Source organism: Benincasa hispida, chromosome 7 (genome assembly GCF_027475165.1).
Source record: "Benincasa hispida cultivar pf3 chromosome 7, pf3_genome.v1.1, whole genome shotgun sequence".
Taxonomy (NCBI): Eukaryota; Viridiplantae; Streptophyta; class Magnoliopsida; order Cucurbitales; family Cucurbitaceae; genus Benincasa; species Benincasa hispida.
The window spans coordinates 5171858-5192791 of record NC_143484.1 but is presented as its reverse complement, the minus strand read 5'-3'; the positions used below and the strand labels follow the sequence as shown (position 1 = coordinate 5192791).

General features: G+C 39.4%; 2 protein-coding genes across 15 annotated transcripts; one reads left to right on the top strand and one right to left on the bottom strand.

Annotated features, from left to right (window-relative positions):
• Window positions 1–729: 729 nt before the first annotated feature.
• Window positions 730–16180, bottom strand: SLO2 (Pentatricopeptide repeat (PPR) superfamily protein). Of its 14 annotated transcripts, none has more exons than XR_005482658.2 (4): window positions 13527–16179; window positions 1916–2154; window positions 1650–1832; window positions 730–1542 (listed from the first exon to the last, which is right to left on the bottom strand). XR_005482658.2 is itself a non-coding variant. In XM_039035500.2 (2 exons), the coding sequence occupies exon 1, from the start codon at window positions 15631–15633 to the stop codon at window positions 13576–13578; it is 2058 nt and encodes a 685-aa protein (XP_038891428.1). In that variant the 5' UTR covers window positions 15634–16180; the 3' UTR covers window positions 730–1542; window positions 13527–13575. The 14 variants fall into 14 exon arrangements, 1 of the variants encoding a protein (XP_038891428.1); XR_005482661.2 differs by having other exon boundaries at window positions 1761–1832; XR_005482657.2 differs by having other exon boundaries at window positions 1971–2154.
• Window positions 16181–18403: 2223 nt separating this feature from the next.
• Window positions 18404–20264, top strand: LOC120080742 (uncharacterized). Its single transcript, XM_039035367.2, has 5 exons — window positions 18404–18672; window positions 18757–19071; window positions 19153–19476; window positions 19551–19648; window positions 19730–20264. Exons 2-4 carry the CDS (start codon window positions 18820–18822, stop codon window positions 19644–19646), a joined length of 672 nt encoding a protein of 223 aa, XP_038891295.2. The 5' UTR covers window positions 18404–18672; window positions 18757–18819; the 3' UTR covers window positions 19647–19648; window positions 19730–20264.
• The last annotated feature ends 670 nt before the right edge of the window (window positions 20265–20934 follow it).

The window sequence follows — 20934 nt, the reverse complement described above, 5'->3', positions numbered from 1 at the left end:
AAAAAGGGGTTTTAATAACCCATAGGTTTTCTTGATGGGCTTAACAAACATGAGTAATAAATGCCCACTCAATCCAAGAACTCATACTCATTTATCAAATACCTCTTAAAAGATGATTTTTCAGGCATCGTTAAACCTCTTGATGAAGGGTAGAGAGAGAAATAAAAGAAAAAAAATACAAAAAGAAATATAGAGTAAAATGGATTTTATTTTCATATCTATGAGAGTTTGAGGTTTGATTTATACATTTATCATAGCTTTAGAGTTCAATTTGTGCTTGAAACTTTAGGGAGCTTGAAGGTTTGATCTATACAATTATCACAATTATTATACTTTTAAATGTTCTTTTAAAAGGAAATAAAAGCTATAATCAATGAGACTTAAGGATTATTTTTACAATCGAAAGTTTAAAAGTGCAATCGTTACCTATTGTACTTGTAAAGTGGATTTTGCAATTGGACTTAAATTTTGTAAGAAAGAAATAGTTACATTCTTCCAATTCTATGCCCCATCCAAATTTTATTTTGCTATTTATCATTAAAAAAAATAATTATACTATTAAACTATTAGGAGTTGCATTTGGAATTTTCTTAAAAGATGCTTTAAGATTCATCATTATCAAATTGTAGCATTCACATACCATATCTATAAGACTCTTTGTTAGTCTTTTTAGTCAAAGAAATGATTGTATAGATTAGTGAGATCAACAACGATTTTTTCTTTGGTAGATTTCTTTTAAGAAACAAATTTCATTCTAGTATGAAATTTATAAAGGAAGGGTAAAAGAGATGTATGATTAAAAGAACTAAAGAAAGTCATAGGCAAATCTAGGTAGGATATGTTCAAAAAAGGTGAAGAAAGATCTTCCCTTTTCATTGAAAAGAATATTGTTCCTTTCCTTCCAACATAAGGTAGCTCTGACCGGATTCATCTAGAGAATCCTCTTCTCCACAATGAATGGATTGGCCAATGAGTGTATCCAAGAAGGCCAATATGCTTTGCAAAGACACTCGATGAAAAGGCGTCTCGATGTCTCAAAGGCGACATGAGAGATGACACAACAATGAACGGAAAGAGCCATGTGAGGGAAGCACAGTACTACTGGCATTGTGGCAAGGAAGAATTTTATCAATTTTTGGATAAAAATCGGACCAAATTGCTTCATGGCAAGGATGTAAAGGGGCAGACAGGTCGATTCACATATCAAGAGACAGTGACTATAGAAAAGGCGCCCCTAGTTTCAACAAGGCTATTCCATAAGAGCAAGTTATTCTTCAATCTCCTCTTCAGTAAAGTTCCTTCCGTAAGTAATAGTCCATCCATGTTCTTCGTTCCATAACTCAAGAATAGTAGAAAATTTTTGTATGGCTAATGAGTAGATCCGGAGAAAAAGTTCGGAGAGAGGATTATCACTAAGCCAACCATCGTGTCAAAAGGAGGTAGAGACTTCATTCCCTCACTTTAAAGTAGTTTTGTCTCTATTGAGATTCAAGTGCATCAAAATAGCCTGCCTTGACAGCTTTTTTCAACATTGATAAATACCTGAAATTTAAACATGGCAAATAAGGAGTTAGAAAAAAAAATGATTATATCTTAAACTAGAGAAAATAGTAATGACATCCTTAGAATTCAAGGACAATCGTACTGACCCTCTTCAAGTAAGGTCGTGAGAAAATAGTCATAGCATCCATAAATGTTTATCAGATTTTGGCATTTTCAGGATTTCTGGGTGAGTATAATAAAAGATTTAGAAACTTCACCCTTCAATGGAGGACAAGCCCATATATAGCAGCTTGTGAAGCCCTGTTTCTTGCAATATTCAAGTATCCTATCTGAAAGGGGAAAAAATAGGGATAAAATACAATAGCTCCTTGTAGATAACTCGATAGCAAAGAACATGACTAAAATCACTCACAGGTATGTGAAATAATACTTGTTTAGATAAGACTATTTGAAATAATAAAACTGACCACCAAAATTTCATGGTAAACAAAAGGAGAGCCTCTCCAGTGTACGTCTTAATCTCAGGTCTAAAATACTTCGTTGAGTCAAGGTATGAGAGAGAAACATAATGCTGATTAGGAAACTGACACTCAGACCCAAATTCTTGAACATACATGCCAAATGGGCACACTTCTCTGCACCTTCAATCTTCTGAAACAATAGAATTGCATTAAGAGAATAAAATCTCAATGAAAAGAGGCTAATGCTCCAAAATACAACATATAAGAGAACAAAAAGAACCATAAGAAGTAACAACACAATGAAGCATAAAGTAGACAAAGAAACAAAGAAGAGAAGTAGTAAAAAGGAGTTATGGAACTCTCCTAACTACGGGTAATATCTTGAATGGTAAACAGTTTGAATCTTTTGGAAAGAGAACACCAAGAGGACTTCAAGCGAGCTGACTCAAACAATCAAACGCATAAACAAGCTTCCCCCTGATAAATACCTTGGTTTCTTTCCATCCACAACTCAGAAAGAATAGCTTTAACTGCATTAGTCCACAAAATATAGACCTTCGAAGATATGCAAGGGCCACACAAAAGTTGCAAAACATTAGCTCTAGTTGAATGTGAAAACGCTCATTGAAGACCAAAGTTATAAGGTTGGAATGCCTTTCCTTATTTTATTAACAGTAGGGAAGATTTTGAGAGCTTCCCTTCTCTCCCATCAGTCTCAACATATGAGAATTGATACAAAATTACCAATGACTCTCATGGCCTCAATGACCCTTACAAATAACTCCCCCCTTCCCGTGGGCCCCTCTCTCTCTCTTTTATGTTTTTCCTCCTCTAACTAACAATATTCCCTAGCCCTTATATTCTCTCAATATTTTCCTTCCCTTTCTTTCTTCTTTCATATACTTTGGTTATTAAGGGTCTATCAATACTCGCACCCCAAAGAGCCACCTTGTCCTCAAGGTGGAAATCAGGAAATTAGTCATTGATTACGTCTGGAAGCTCCCATGTTGCCTCGGTTTTATCTCCATTCTCCCAACAAATTAATACCTCTGTTTGTTGATCTCCGGAAGGTGAAGTTCTGATGCCTAACAACTCAGTAGGTTGTGTTATGAAACTCAACTCGTCGGTCACATTAGGAGGAATCGGTATGTTAGGCAGATTGCAGCCGACTACCTTTCGATGGACTGATATGTGAAACACAAGGTGGATACCTGTTCCGACTAGCAATGCAAGCTTATATGCTGTCTTCCCGATGCGATCAGTCACCTAAAACGGCCCTATAAACCGTGGTGCCAGCTTTGGATGCTTGTGCTTGGCTATAGATGACTGTCTGTATGGTTTAAGCTTAAGGCAGACCCAGTCTCCTATTCCAAATTCCACATCCCTCCTCTTTGCATTAGCCGTCTTAATCATTCTTTGTTGCGCCTTGTGTAGCGAGTCCTTAAGCTTGGCTATCATCATATCTCTATCTCGCAGCTAAATGTCAACCTCGCTGACTGAGCTAGAACCATTCATGTATCCGAGTATAGGTGGGGGGGCAACCATACAGAACTTCGAAGGGAGTGGCTTGGGTAGCTGTGTGAAATGAGGTATTATAACAGAACTCGACCCAAGGCATCCACTTAGCCCATTGTTTAGCGTTGCTCATAGTAAAACATCTCAAATAAGTTTCGACGCCTTTATTAATTACCTCCATTTGTCCATCCGTCTGGGGATGGTAAGCTGTACTTCTGCATAACTGAGTTCCCATCATATGGAAGAGCTCTTCCCAAAATAAACTAGTAAAGATTTTGTCACGATCGGACATGATGCTTCGAGGGTAACCATGTAAGTGCACGAGTTCTTTAACAAATACTTCAGCCACAGATTTAGCAGAAAATGGATGTTTTAGGGTGATGAAATGGGCGTACTTGGACAGTCGGTCTACCACTACCATGATGGTATCAAATCCTTCAGATTTTGGAAGCCCTTCAATGAAGTCCATGGAGATATCCACCCATACTCTGTCAGGAATGGGTAGGACTTTAGGAGGCCCATTTGGTGAAAGGGATAGGTACTTGGCCTGCTGGAAGATTCCACAATCTGCCACAAACTGCTGAACGGCTTTCTTCATTCCCTTCCAATATACTTCCTTGGACAGCCTTTGATAGGTCTTCAAGCTTCCTTGGTATCCTCCTATGGGGCTATTGTGGAACTCATGCAATAATAGGGGTATTGTGGGTGAAGTGGCCAGTAGTACGATCCTTCCTTTATAGCATAGCAATTCACCCTTAATACTATACCCGGTAGGAGCAGGCTGATCAGTTAACAATGCTTGCCGGATCCCACTCAATTCCTCATCCGCACCCACCTGTTCAACAAAAACAGAGGTATTCAACCCCATCATTACACTGAGCACTCCAAGTTCCAATGAGGTTGGTAGTTGAGAAAGAGCATCCGCGGCCGAATTTTCAGTTCCCTTCTTGTATTCAATGCTAAAGTCATATCCCATGAGTTTGGCGATCCAACGTTGGTATTCTCTGGCGATTACCCTCTGTTCTAGAAGAAATTTTAGGCTTTGGTCTGTCCTGACTATGAAGTGTCTTCCTAGAAGGTAAGGTCTCCATTTTTGAATCGCAAACACCATGGCCATTAATTCCCGCTCGTATACTGCCTTGAAACGATGAGTAGGGGGCAGTACTTGGCTGAAATACGCCAATGGTCTTTTGTTGTGTATCAACACAGCCCCCACCCCAACACCTGATGCATCCGTCTCTACAACAAAAGGCTTGTTGAAGTTGGGTAATCCCAACACTAGTACAGACATCATGGCGGATTTAAGACGTTGAAATGCATCCTCTGCTTCCTCACTTCAGTGGTAACTTCCCTTCCTTAGTAATTGAGTCAGTGGCAAGGCTATGGCACCATAGTTGGTCACAAATTTTCTGTAATAGCCTGTGAGGCCGAGGAAGCCCCTCAATTCCTTCACATTACGTGGTGTAGGCCAACTGCTCATTGCTTCCAACTTGGATGGGTCGGCCGATACCCCCTGTGCATAAATAATATGCCCCAAGTATTCAATGCTCATTGCCCCAAATTGACACTTCTTCAAATTTTCTACCAGCTGGTTTTCGATCAATACCTCCAAGATGGTTGATAAATAGCTCATGTGTTCCTCCAATGTCTTACTATAAATCAAAATGTCATCGAAGAAGACCAACGCGAATTAACGAAGATATGGTTTGAGGATTTCATTCATGATGGCTTGGAAAGTAGATGGAGCATTCCTCAACCCGAATGGCATTACCAAAAACTCATAATGGCCCTCGTGTGTTCTAAAAGCGGTTTTGTGGATGTCCCTTGGGTGAACTCGGATTTGATGATACCCTGATTTTAAGTCAATTTTTGAAAAGATTGTGGCACCGTATAGTTCATCTAATAATTCATCAACAATGGAAATAAGGTACTTATCTGGGATGGTTGCATTATTCAAGGCATGGTAGTCGACACAGAAACGCCAGCTCCCATCTTTCTTTTTGACCAGCAAGACCGAACTAGAAAAAGCACTTCGACTTGGCTAAATGACCCCTGCCATTAGCATCTCCTTGACCATCCTTTCAATTTCATCTTTCTGGAATTGTGGGTATCTATAAGGCCTCACATTGATCGGCCCCGCCCCTGGAAGTAGCTCAATGGTGTGATCCTGTCTTCATTGTGGAGGCAGTTCAGATGGTGTTTGAAAAACTGCTTCGAACTTCCTTAGTACCTACTGAATTTCCTGAGGTACATCAATTTTATCTCCCATGGTCCCAATTGTACTGTCTTCTTCTTCTACTGCCTTATCCTGGTTCAGGTCCAAGCTATTTAATTCTATCAAGACCCCATGGTCCCCTCCTCTAATTGCCTTGGCCATGGATTTCAAGGATATTTGTGACTTAACCAAGCCTCGGTCTCCTTGCAATTGGACTGTCCACTCCCCAACTTTGAATTCCATGGTTGACAGTCTATAATCGAAAATGATCTACCCAAGAGTTTCCAGCCACACTACTCCCAGGATAACGTCCGCGCTGCCCAACGGTAGAGGGAGAAAATCTTGTATAATTGATAAATCGAAAATGGCGATATACACACCTTTACATACTCCGGCAGTTTGAACGGATCCCCCCGAGCCCAACACTACGTCATATCCTTCGAAGGGCGATATTGGCAGTTGCAGTTCCGTGACTAACTCCGAGGTGATGAAGTTATGCGTTGCTCCTCCATCAATCAATACAACAACCTCCCGATCACCAATGACTCCCCGTACCTTGATCGTTTTTGGTGAGCTCAGCCCAGCCAATGAGTTTAAGGAAAGATTCGCAATCTCCTTCGCGTCCTCCGGTGATGTTCTGTCTGATTTGTACTCAAAGATATCAGGTTCCTCCCCATCCTCTGCTAAATTTTTAGGTTTAAGTTTGTTTATTCGATCAATCCTTTGAACATTTTAACTCGTGCTAAGATCATATTTTTAGTTTCATCGCGTGCTTACAAGCAATCCCTGCGTTCGACCCTGGACTCACCAAGAACTTTGGTCAAATTTGCAATTGGGTGTGACTAAAGAAAACTGAGCGTTAAATCGCATAAATATTATTATTTCATCACATGTACAGAACGCATCAAGTTTTTGGCACCGTTGTCGGGGATTGCGGTAACTAAGTGTGCTAAAGCTATTTTTATTGATCTTCGCAGACTTCGACTTTCTGGAGTATTGTACCTTGACTGCGAGAAAGGCATAAACGCTGTATGAGCGAAAGAAATACTCCCGAGCTTGTATACGACCCAGAAATAGAGAACTTTTCACAGAAGACAAAGAGGCAACAAAAGAAGACGACAAAATAGAGCTTGTGAGATGGCCGAACAGTAGAACCACCTGGAGGAACTACGAGAAGAAAATAATCACAACGAAGCAATCGCCAACCAAATTTTGTTGGCAAATGATCGTAATAGACCCATCAAGGACTATGCGTCACCCAACTTGTATGATTTCTCTCCGGGCGCAAACATTGTATGGATGGAACAAGATTTGAAATAATGCTTCAAATGATTCAAGCGGCCGGGCAATTTGGGGTAAGACGCAGTGAAGACCCCACGCTCACCTAAGGAGTTTTATCGAAATATTGAATACCTTTGTATTTTCAAACATCACACCAGAAGAAGTACGAATTACACTATTTCCATTTTCACCAAGCGTCAAAGCTAGAAAATGGACGTACTCACTTGAACCAGGGGAGATAACTTCATGGGAACAAGTGGTAGAGAAGTTTATGAAAAAGTACTTCCCACCAACGGAAAATGCAAAGAGGAGAAGGTTAATCACAAACTTTCAGCAAGGAGCGATGCGTGGGCGAGATTCAAAAGACTAATTAATGGTTGTCCGCATAATGGACTCCCTGATTGTCTCCAAATGGAAATCTTGTACAATGGCTTGAACTCAGGATCGTAAACCGCTGTGAATGTTGCGGCGGCAGGACTTATAGATAAAACTTACATTGAGGCCAAGAATATATTGGATTGGATCTCAAAGAATCACGACGACTAGCAGGAAAATGAATATGGGTCCAGAACCAACAGTACCCAGAACAACAACGCTATCGCATCTCTGCAGACACAAGTTAATGTGATAACAAACTTGTTGCAGGCGATGAGCATGACAAAGACGGGAGAAAAAGGCGGGCAAGTGAATGCGATTGCCCAAATGAATAACAGAAATTGTGTTCTTTGCAAAGAACCTCACTTCTTTAAGGAATGCCCGCGCAATCCTCAATCTGTCTACTTCATTAAAAACAATCCTTTCTCTAACACATACAATCCTGGCTGGAGAAACCATTTGAATTTCTCTTGTGGGTAGTAATCAGCAACAAGCACAAGTCAATACTCACAATGCCCATGGAGATGGACCACCAGGATTTCAACGAAGACCAAACAGATTTCAACAGACAACCAATTCATCTCAGTCATCCTCATCCTTAGAAAATTTATTGAAGGAATACATTCAAAAGAATGAAACAGTTCTTCAAAATCAAGCAACATCCGTTCGTAATCTGGAAGTACAAATGGGCCAAATTGCAGGCGAGTTGAAGAACAGGCAACAAGGAGCACTTCCCAGCACCACTGAAATTCCTCACCATATGAGAGACAAAGGCAAGGAACAATGTTAGGCGGTGACATTAAGAAGTGGACGCATGACAGCAAAGGTTGTAAAAAGAAAATCGCATGAAGAATCTAAAATCCAACAAGGCGAAGATTATGCGTCTGAGGAAAGTGTTCAGAAGAAAGAACAAGAACCCGAAGAAATAACCGCATCAACTACATCAACAACACAAGAAGCCCAACCACCTCCATTTCCACAAAGGCTGAAAAAGAAGAAAAGCGATGAAAATCAATAACAACGCTTCTTGAAAATATTGAAACAGCTACATATCAACATCCCTTACGGAAGCAATAGAGCAAATGCCCACGTATGCTAAGTTCTTGAAAGATATTATAACCAATAAAAGAAGCATAGGGAAGTACGAGATGGTGGCTCTAACGCAAGTCAGCAACGCGATCATTCCTCCAAAAATGAAAGATCGTGAAAGTTTTACAATACTTTGCTCAATCGGAGGAATTTATATTGGGCATGCACTATGTGATCTAGGGGCAAGCATAAACCTAATGCCTTTGTCAACTTTTAAACAATTGAAGATCGGAGAACACATGCCCACATCAACAACCCTCCAATTAGCAGACCGATCGCTTGTTCATCCGGAAGGAAAGTTGGAAGATGTGTTGGTCAAGGTTAATAGATTCATCCTTCCAGCAGACTTCATCATACTCGACTATGAAGCTGATAAAGATGTCTCTATTATCTTGGGACGACCATTCCTCTTCACTGGGAGGGCTCAGATCGACGTGCACAAAGGAGAGATTGCAATGAATGTCAACGGTCAAAAGCTGAAGTTCAGCATCATTGAGGCAATGAGCTACCCGGATGAAGCACACTAATGCAATGTGGATGAGGAATGGTCCTGCAGCTGGGATTGGGGAACAAATGAAGAATTAGAGGAGGAGGCCCACACCGCAGTCGAATCATATAATGCAATGACCGTGATACAGAATACTACCACTGACTATGGAGGAAGAAAAAGGATTGAATAAAACTTCTCTGGAACAACCTCCCGTCCTGGAACTGAAGGTGTTTACCAGCTCATCTGAAGTATGCTTTCTTGGGACAAAATGAAGCTCAACGCATATTGAACCCTACAATGAAAGTAGTAAAAAAGGAAATCATCAAATGGCTGGATGCTGGAATTATCTACCCCATCTTAGATAGCACGTGGGTCAGCCCAATGCAGTGTGTGCCAGAGAAAGGGGGAATGACAGTCGTTCCCAATGAAAACAACGAACTAATACCAACGCATACAGTTATCGGTTGGAGAATCTTGATGGATTACCGGAAACTCAACACCGCGACAAAAAATGGATCACTTTCCCTTACCTTTCATTGATCAAATGCTGGATAGACGGGTGGAGAATGACTATTTTTGCTTTCTGGACGACTATGCAAGGTACAACCAAATTATGATCGCACTAGAAGATCATGAAAAGACAACGTTTACATGCCCATATGGGACATTCGCTTTTCCTCGCATGTCATTTGGATTGTGCAATGCACCTAGCACATTTCAAAGGTGCATTATGGCCATCTTCTCAGATTATCTCGAAGATTTTGTTGAGATATTTATGGACGATTTTTCAATCTACGGGAAGACATATGAAGTATGCTTTGAGAATTTAGAGAAAATCTTAAAAAGGTGTGAAGACACAAATTTGGTTTTGAATTGGGAAAAATGTCATTTCATGGTGACCAAAGGAATTGTTCTTAGCCACAAGGTTTGCCTAGAAGTTGATCGAGCTAAGATCGAGGCCATTGAGAAGCTGCCGCCCCCAACAAATGTGAAGACTTTGAGAATTTTTTTGGGACATGCCGGTTTTTATCGCAGATTTGTCAAAGACTTCTCAAAAATTGCCACGCCACTAAATATGTTGTTGGAGATGGATCGACCTTTTGATTTTGACAACAATTGTTTGAATACGTTTGAAAAATTGAAGAAAGCATTAGTCTCAGCTCCTGTACTAATTTCTCCATATTGGACAAAACCATTTGAACTTATGTGTGACACCAGTAGATATGCGATGGGAGCAACGTTAGTTCAACGAATAAAAAGGATTCTTCATCCTATCGCATATGCAAGTAAAACCCTTAACAGCGCCCAAGAGAACTATATGACCACTGAGAAGGGGTTGCTGGTAGTGGTTTTTGCTATGGAGAAGTTTCGACCATATTTGCTAGGATCAAAGGTCATCATTAACACTGATCACTCTGCTATCAAATATTTGATGACCAAGAAGGATGCAAAACCAAGGTTGATTAAGTGGGTCCTATTACTACAGGAGTTTTGACACCGAGATTGTGGATAGAAAAGGGACAGAGAACAAGGTCGCTGATCATTTGTCAAGGCTTGAACATCATGAAAATGATCGAGTACAACCTTCTGTGAACGCTTCATTTCCTGACGAACTGTTGCTAAAAGTTGATGAATATTTGTCTTGGTATGCAGAATTTGTCAACTTTCTTGTTGGCAAGCAATTCCCAGAAGATTATACCTCTCAACAAAAGAAAAGGCTCATGCATGATTGTAAATTCTATTATTTGGATGAACCCAACCTATATAAAAGGGGACCTGACCATATCCTAAGACAATGTGTTCCTAAAATGGCATTTCATAGCATCCTATGTCAATGCCATGAATCGTCTTACGATGGATACTTTGGAAGTCAGCGCACTGCTGTGAAGGTCTTGCAAAGTGGATATTATTGCCCTACCTTATTCAAGGATGCGTGCGACTATGTCATAAAATGCGATAGGTGCCAACGCACTGGAAACATTTCTGAAAAAAACAAAATAACAATGAATGTCATCTTGGAAGTGGAACTATTTGACGTCTGGGAAATCGATTTCATGGGGCCATTTCCATCGTCTAATGGCTACAACTATATCCTACTAGCTGTTGACTATGCATCAAAATGGGTGGAGGCAATTTCCTGTGCCTCGAACGATACGATCACAGTATCGAAATTCTTGCTACATCCACGAGGAGAATGAATTCCTCAAATAAAATCATGAACCAACCAACATCAGCACCCTCGGCCAAAGAAAAGGAGAAAGAAAACCCTAAAGGAACCATAGAGAAAAGCGCCGAAGCAGCAAACAAAAAGAAGTCCCAAAACCCTTATAACCAACCTTCATTAGGCAAATGCTTTCAATGTGGCCAAGCTGACCATCTATCCAGTGAGTGCCCTCAAAAGAAGAGGGTAGCTTACATGGAAGATGAAGAAAAAATCCTAACTGAAAATAGTGACAAAGTTGAAGAAGTTGAATTCATTGAACCGGATGATGGTGAGAGGGTATCTTGTGTTCTCCGAAGGTTGCTAATTACTCCTAAAGGAAACCCCAACCCTCAACGACATTGTCTTTTCAAGACAAGATGTACAATCAATGGAAAGGTGTGCAACATGATTATAGACAATGGAAGTAGTGAGAACTACGCCTCCAAGAAGCTAGTGACAGCCTTGAACCTCAAGGTAGAAGTTCGTCCAAGCCCTTACAAGATTGGTTCGGTGAAGAAAAGTGGCAAGGCACAAGTACATGAAATTTGCACCATTCCTTTGTCAATTGGCAGTAGTTATAAAGACCAAATAGCATGTGATGTGTTAGAAATGAATGTATGTCACATACTACTGGGAAGACCATGGCAATATGACACTCGAACCTTGCACGAGGGGAGAGAAAATACTTATGAATTTCATTGGATGGACAAGAAAGTGGTGTTACTCCAATTGAACAAAAAGAATGAGGAAGGAGTAAATTCAAAGAAAAAAGACAGCAGCCACTTGTTTACTACAATCAATGGCCAGATTTTGATGAAGAAAAGGGAGACTGATATTCTAGGACTTGTTGCTGAAAAGTCCAAAGAAACCCAAGAAAATGAAGTTCCTCTGGAAGTGCAAAGATTGTTTGAGGAATTCCCTCAACTTAGAGAGGAACCCGAGGGACTACATCATTGCGAGACATCCAACATCATATTGATCTAATTTCGAAGCTACACTACCAAATTTACCTCATAATAGGATGAATCCTAAGGAGTATGAAATCCTTCCTCAACACATTGAGGAGTTACTCAAAAAAGGGCATATCCAACCAAATTTGAGACCGTGTGCAGTGCCAACCCTACTTACACCAAAAAAGGATGGTAGTTAGAGGATGTGCGTGAATAATAGAGCTATCAATCGAATCACAGTGAAATATCGCTTTCCAATACCTCAAATAAACGATTTGCTTGACCAACTTCGAGGAGCCTTAATATTCTCAAGAGTGGACATGAAGAATGAATACCACCAGATCCGAATAAGCTCGAGGGATGAATGGGTAACTGCATTTAAACCTTTCTTCTCATTCACAAACTGATGGCCAAACCAAGTTACCGCATTGAGTTACCTTGTGACCTACATATTAATCCAATATTCAATGTTGGTGATCTCAAACCTCATTTTGTTCCTGATGACTTCCGGTTGGCGTCCTAATTGTCATCCTCGAGGACGAGTCTGATTTTAGGGGGTTGGAATATGGTGTAATTAGAAGCTTTATCTTTGAAAGATAGTTAGTTAGTTTAATAGTTGTTTGTTATGAATTGATTGTTGTTTTAAATTTGTTAGTTTTGCTTGTAATTATGTTATGTAAACAGAACCTATGCTCTGTTTTCCTATAAATAAAGGCTTCCCTCCCCTCAATGGAGGGAGAGATACATTTTGATTAAAAAATTCAGATTTGGTTTGACACCATTTGGAAGTCATAATGAAGCTACAAAATGGTTCTCCCAACCACAAGTCATCCACACTGTCAACATTCAAAACTATTCTCTGTATATTTAAAGATATTTCCAATTGTTCCTTCTTAAATCACCCAAAAACACAGGCAAATTGGATGTAGTTCAATAATCTCAGTTTTCCCTATAAAATCAAGGAAAACAGCATCATAAACATTTCAAAAAATCAAACAAGATGAAAAAATATAAGTCATTTGCATGATTGATTGATTAAGACACATCCAATGAGGTAAGTGATCTATGCCTTTTCCATGCATACATAACATGCATTGTTAGTTAAGAAAAGTACAAATAACGACATAATGTTCTCACAACTAGCCATTACATGATTGAATTGAGACCATGTAGTTTTGTTATTTAAAAGAACATTAGTATCCTAAATGGAAAAATATGTGGCATCCAAATAGGGGTAGCCAAGAAATATTTTTCACGATATTGGACAAAATGAAAGTACAAAAAAAAGAATATATCATACCCAATACCTAATTTAACAATCTAGACTAACACTATATTGATCAGAGCTAGAGGAATCCATGTCTTCTTTACTTATGGTTTGCCTTTAGCATTGGATCAATATAAAATCTATTCTTATTTAGATTAGCTAGAAGAATCTAGTCACCTGGGTTTAGCATTTCCATTTGATAAGATGAGGATATGTCATGTTCTTTCTATTGTTCTTCATCAATCTCATTACTGCCAACATACGGGACATATCCTGCTTGTTTCATCTGTTGTAAGAGTGTTCTCAAAAGCATGTAGATTTCTTTCTTCCTTGCATGCCTTTTATCTTTAACCATGAAAACATTCAACTGACCCTGAATTTCAATCCAACTGCAACCCGGTTGTTTAATCACTCCCCTCAGTCTCATCAGCTTTCTTATCCTCACAACATTCTTCCAATCTCTACGTTCAGCATACATATTAGAGAGAAGAACATATGGCCCAGAATTCTCAGGATCTACCTCTAAAAGTTTCTCTACTACATACTCCCCCAATTTGATGTCCCGATGGACTTTACAAGCGGCAAGCAAGGATCCCCAGACGATAGCATCAGGCTGCATTGACATTTCCTCTATTAGATTTTTTGCTTCTTCAAGGTAGCCAGCTCGGCCAAGTAAATCAACCATACATGTATAATGGTCTTTTAATGGCACCAAACCATGTTGTGCACTCATTGATCGAAAGTAATAACGACCTTCATCAAGCAGTCCGGCATGACTACAAGCGCAAAGAACACCAATCATTGTTACATGATCTGGTTTCTCTCCTGATTCTAACATTTTACTGAAAACTTCAAGGGCCTTATTGCCAAAACCATTTTGTGCATATCCAACTATCATAGCATTCCATGAGACGCAATCCCTTTCCAACATATGTTCAAACACCCTACAACCATTCTCAACTGATCCACATTTCATATACATATCTATTAGAGAATTCCCAACAAAAACATCTGACTCTTCTCCATACCGGAATCGAAATCCATGCTTTAAAACATGAGAGTGAGCCTGTCGGCCAAGCTGTAAATCAGCAAGGTTTGCACAAGCATTGAGGAGATTGCCAAATGTGTAGTGTGTAGGCCAAACAGACTCCCTTTTCAAAAGACGGAAGAGTATAAGTGCCTCTTCATTCTCTCCATTTTGTGTACACCCTGCAATAAGCGCATTCCAAGTAATTACATCTTTCACCATCATATTTGAGAACATATATCTTGCAACTTTAACTCTAGATGCTTTTGCATACCCACTTACCATTGAGGTTTCAGACACCACACTCCTAATTGGCATTAGATCGAAAACTATTCTAGCCTCGCTAATCCTATTACATTTAGCATACATATCAAGCAATGCGTTGCCTAAAATAAGATCATTTCTAAATTCATCACATTTCACAACTCGAGCATGAATCTGTTGACCTTCTTTGATTGCCGAGATAGTTGCACATGCACTAACAACACTTGCAAGAGTTACCTCATCAGGTTCAACCCCACATTCGATCATCTCAACAAAAATCTTAAGAGCCTCATCAACTGGACCATTCTGTTCATAACACGTAATCAAGCTATTCCAAGAAACTCTACTTCTCACAGTCATTTCATCAAAAACACTTTGAGCATAGTCAACTCTTCCACATTTAGAGTACATATCTACTAGAGCAGAGCCCATATACACATCTGATAAATAATTTGACCTATATATTAAACTATGGATTTGGGAACCTAGTTTCAAATCTTGTAAACCTGCACAAGCACTGAGAGCACTACCAAATGAATATTCATTCATGACAAAACCCTGACCATGCATTTGAGTAAAATAAATTAAAGCTTCACCAAAGCAATCATGTTGTTCAAAACCCGAAATCATAGAATTCCACGAGCATTGGTCAACTTGAGGCATCTTCTCAAAGATGTGGACAGCATCATCAAGAAATCCAGACTTAGTGAATGCACAAATGATGGAGTTCCAAGAGAAAATATTTCTCTCAAGCAATCTATCAAACAACTTGCGAGCAACATCCACACATCCACATTTCCCATATACATCAATGAGCCTATTTTGGATAAAAGTTTCGGAGGCAAAGGGCGATTTAATTATGCGAGCATGAACACGACTCGTGTCTCTAACCGACTTCAAGCGAGCACACTGGTTCAAGAGCTTGGAAAAAGGCGATGAATCAAGAAATGGAAGTTCACCCCTAAGATGTTTAACCAATCCATTCCCCGCCATTCCATAAGCCTCGAAAAGAATAGGCTCATGGGTATGCTCTTATCAAGTCTATTACCATACTGTTGGCTATTAATTAGCCAATTAGAATTTTTCTTTTTCGGCTAATTTATACTCTTCTTTCCTGTAGTCTCCTTTATGTGATATATACACTCTTGTAATATCCTTTGTAAACAGACAATTATCTTCAACAATATACAGAATTGAACATGGTATCAGAGGCTAGAGAAAAACAAATTTTTCTGCCGCGAAACCTACTGTTTACCGGTCACCGCCGCCTCTACAGATATACTCGTCCTCCACCGTGCGTCTCTGCTCTTATGTTCGTGGGTACCGCCGCCCCTACGTACCAGATCCCCCGCTGGTCTTCGACGCTGGTGACAGACCTGCCGTCGGGGTTCTCTGTTTGAGGTGGTGGATCCGTCTCCGTTCGTGGAACTTTGTGCCTCTTCCGTCCAGCTCCGCCGCACCTCCGTTCAGTGGGTTTGATTGGCGCAGCAATACGGAGAAGAAGGGATAAAGATTCGTGAAACGGAAAATTTGTGCAGATAGACCATTTTTTTACCTAAAATGTCAAATGACTCATTTTTAAAAAATAATATCAATTGATTCTATTCTGACATCATCGTCGTACTAAATTACGTAAATTATTCTCACCTCTTTGTCTTCTTACCCTTTTACTGAAAACCAACCAAAACTAAAAACTCTTCAAATTTCCCAAGCGTAACGGCTTCATATCACTCATAAGCTCTGGACGGTTTCGCTGCGTTTTAAAATCCATCATTTGGACTTGCAAAAGATTCCACTACTGTCGAAAAATCAAATATGATCGTTAAGTGATTTTAATTTGTGCCTGAAAATGTCTTAAACGGATCGGTAATGGGGCTTTGAGGGTCATTATGGGTTTATAAATCCTGTGAACCTATGGTTTTTTTGTTTTTTTTTTTTTCGACGAGAGCGACACTGGAAAAGGTGGGTTGTTCTAGGTTTAGAAATACTATGAACTTATGGTGTTTTTTTTTTTTGTTTTGGTTTTTGATGTGTTCTGTGGTTGAAGACGAGTAAAGAGAGAGAATGTAGGCGAGATAAGTGAGAGTGAAATCGACGAGAGCGATACTAGAAAGAGCGACACCGGAAAAGGTGGGTCGTTCTGGGGTTTAGAAATATTGTGAACCTATGGTTTTTTTTTTCAATGTGTTATGTGGTTGAAGACGAGTAAAAAGAGAGAATGTGAGCGAGATAAGTGAAAGTTACTAGAGAGAGCGACACTGAAGATAGTGACATCAGCGAGAGTGATACCAGCAAGAGCGATACTAACGAGACCAGCGATAGTGGTTCTAGCGGACTTAAACATAATGTTTTTTTACAATTTTTTCTGAAGAAGTTTATTGATTGAATCTTTATTTCATGCAGGAGTGATTTAAGATGTCAACACGTTTCAGAATACCTGTAGTCGACCGATTTCCCAGTTAAGTAACGAGTTTGACCCACATTGCTAATGCGAACAAGACTATGAAGGAGAAGTTTACTCCAAGGTAGTTAGAGATGTTCAAGAGAACAGTTTTTGAGCGATTTGTAAACATTGGCATGGTGTTCAACAGCCCAATTATCCATCATGTGTTGTTGAGAGAAGTGAAGAGCACGAGAGCTTACTCAATCTCATTCTCTGTTGGTGGAAAGGTCGTCACATTTTTGAATGATGATTTTTTATTGTTGACTGATTTGTGGCGATCCCCTATGCGAGTTGATCAGAATGAGTAGTCCTCATATGAACTTGCAATCAAGTTTTTCGATAATCGAGTGACAAAGGACACCTTACATGTCCGTCTACCAGAAGAAAAATACAAGGAGTTGGAGTTTGAAAATGATGAGGATGCTGTGAAGATCACATTAGTCTACTACACGGAGGCTGCAATGATGGGAAAGAACGAGCAGAAAAATGTAGTGGACCTTAAACGTTTTAAGGATGTTCAGAACATAGAGTACTATAATAGTCTAGACTTGGGTACCATTATTTGGGAGAGGACAATCGATGCCCTAAAGACTGCATTGAATGATAAGAGTAGTTTATACAAGATGAAGGTGAAAGGAAATAAAAATTATGTCGTGAAGTACTCTTTGCGTGGATTTTCACAAGTGTTTCAGGTAAATTTTCTTAACATAATAATCGTTTTGTTTGATTTAACATTACTATCGTTCTTAATATATGTTAAATTTTATTTAGGTATGGACGTACGAGATCCTAGCAACATCGATAGCTGGGAACATTGCAGAGTGAAGGAGTAAGGTGGCTTTGCCTTGCATATTACGATGGTCATGCTCCCACTTAGTGTCCTTCAAAGTACTCGAGAGAGACATATTTGAGTCTAACAATGTACGTTTACTCTATACATAATATGTTTATTTGGTTGTTAAATTAACACTAACCATTTTATTGGGTTGTTAATGCAGACAAAGGTTAAAAAAGGTCTTGTCATGATCGACACTGAGAGGGAGTTTCGGGATACCCCGATGGACAGACGACCTATATTCGATCTAGGTGCCAATGATGATAGTGTTGAAAGTGGCAGTAGATCGAGTAGTGGGGGTAGTTCTGAAAGTGACGGTGATGATTATCATGGAGGTAACAATGATGAATGTGGAAGGGTGGAGGGAGGGGATGAACACGAGCATTCTGAGCACGAGGATGCTTAATGTGGAAGGGTGGAGGGAGGGATATACACACCTAGTGATGATATGTTCCATGATGTGGTGGGGGACGTACGCGATGAGGATGAGCTGAACCCACATGATGTCCATTTTGCGGATTCCCATAGAGAGTGATCTATGGATGAAAAGTATCCTGAGTGTGTTGCCTGCATGGAGGGAGCCAATCCTAACGATTCTATTTATTCGTACTAGCAAACCATTGAAAGCTCACTATCGAGGTTGGATGGCCGTATATCGAGTTTAGATAGTTGTGTATCCAAGATCAAGGAAAACATGACAGACATGAGAGGACAATTGTTGGCCATTCTGTTACTGTTGCAATCTCTGTGCAAGGTTTGCATTTACTATCATTTTATGTCTTTATGTGTTTAGTTTTTATGTGTTCGTGAACTCATCATTTTAGTTTACTAATTGAAGGGTTCCACGATGATTGAGGAGACGACAAGGTGACCTATCCCACATACAAGTGACGATGCCACGATGTCACTTATCCCATCTCAGGATCCCGATACCCTTCATGCAAGTGCCTCTCATACTCCTATCCCCCCTGTAGAGCCTCAAACTACCACCACTTCACCTACTCCCATCCCCCCTCTAGAGCTCGATACCACAACATCACCCACTGACGTCCAACCTATAGAGATCGACGTACCATATACAGAGGCCGACATGTCTGACAGCCTAGAGGCCGACACTTCTAATATTGTTACGACCACGGAAGGAGCTACATTGGTGAGTAATTTATGGATCAGTAATCTTTATTTATATTTTTATATTTCTTGATGAGTAATTTTTTGTTATCTGTTTATGTAGGAATCTCGAAGAACTACTCGTAAAAGGAAAGGTATTGATAAATATACACCTCCAGCTCAAGTAAAGAAGAAAAGTGTGGATTCTAGGGTACACGTTTCGTTTGAAAAGGTTAAGTATCCTCTCCCGGGTGTGCCTACGTCACTATTCAGAGCGATTGTCGGGTACAACGTAGCACATGACGTTCCACTTAATATCTTTACAGAAATGATGGGCTGGATCACAAATGAGAATCCTGATAATGAAGTTCGAAAGAATTCCTTTAAGCCACTATCGAAGCAATTTTTCAAGGAATTGATTGAACCGAGTTCGTGGGTTGAATGCGATGTAAGTTTCCTAGTTTTGACTTCTTTACAATTGGATATCTTATACTTTGACTGACATAGTAAATTTTTGTGCAGACCATAAATTCTTTATTTCATTTTATGAAAAAAAAAAAGTTTATACCCGACCTGACATATGCATGCACAAGTTCACCATTTTTCCAATTGGAGTAACGGTAAATTTTGTTCTATTTTGTTATGCATAGTCATTTTACTATGATATATTTCGTTACTTAACTTCTCATTTTATTTGGCAGAGTCACCTTAATGTTCATGGGTATTTAAACAAATAAAGAATAAGACGATACTAAAGGCTGCCCTAGTATGGGAGGATGAAGACACGTACAAGGACTATGTCACTAGTAAATTCGATGTCAAATGGGCAGATGTGGATTTCGTGTATACAACAATGAGCATCAGTGAGCACTAGATGGTCACATTAACAGAGGCCATATATTCATGTTCGATTCACTTCCATCATACACACCAATGACGAAGTTGGGGACTTAGCTGGAGCCATTGACTGTCACAGTACCACCCCTACTTCACAATTGTGACGTAGATCATTCAAAGCCGAACCTATCCACATCTCGTTGGAAAATCACCCGACCTATGAATGCAGACATACAGCACGGGTCGCTTGATTATGCATCTTTGCAATAAAATTGCTAGAACATTTGGTGACTAGTGTTGATCCTTTCGTACTCACTTAGGGGAAAATGAGTGAATATAGGATGCAGTTAGCGTGTTAATTGTGGGTGAATACTCCGTATTTTTTATGTGTATAAAACATGTATTTTTTATTGTGTTTTTTATGTATGTAAAACATGTATAAAACAATTTTATCAAAGTTCAAAGTTCAAAGTTCAAAGTTCAATATTATACATTTTATCAAAACATGTATAATTGAGCTATTACTCTTTTTATTATATTAATGGTATATAGAACATTATATCAAAGTTGAAGGTCTAAAGTTCAAACATTAAGAGAGCGAGATTTTGAAAGAGGGAGAGATTGAGAGAAAGAGACTTTGAGAGAGAAAGTTTGATTGACAACGAGATTGAGAGGGTGAAACTTTGAAAGAGAACGAGATTTAGAGAGCGAGACTTTTAGGGAAAGCAACACTTATGGAGATTGAGAGAGCGAGGTTTTGGGAGAGAGCAAGATTATGAAGAAATGGTTGTGTAATGCTTTGCTAAATCCTCGATACTCGATAAGTTTCTGCTCAATACTCGATGAAAATTTCCTTCTATCCTTGACGAGTTTCTGTTCTTTGTTCGATATTAATCTTTACTCGAAGCAACTCAAAGATGAAAAACTTTTGACTCGATGCTACTCGATTGAAGAAAATCGATACGCGATTCAACTCGATATTCTAAAATCGATTGATTTGATAATAAGATTGTGTTTTTCTGATTTGCAAAAAGATTCACTTTCTTTCTCACTTGAAGATTGCTTACTA

What these genes read in the sequence shown, in the direction of transcription:
- LOC120080742 (XM_039035367.2), top strand. Translation starts at nt 18,820, where the DNA reads ATGTCACTTATCCCATCTCAGGATCCCGATACCCTTCATGCAAGTGCC. An exon ending in CCACGGAAGGAGCTACATTG is followed by an intron (nt 19,072 to 19,152) that starts GTGAGTAATTTA and finishes CTGTTTATGTAG; the next exon opens with GAATCTCGAAGAACTACTCG. An exon ending in GTTCGTGGGTTGAATGCGAT is followed by an intron (nt 19,477 to 19,550) that starts GTAAGTTTCCTA and finishes ATTTTTGTGCAG; the next exon opens with ACCATAAATTCTTTATTTCA.
- SLO2 (XM_039035500.2), bottom strand. Translation starts at nt 15,633, where the DNA reads ATGGCGGGGAATGGATTGGTTAAACATCTTAGGGGTGAACTTCCATTT.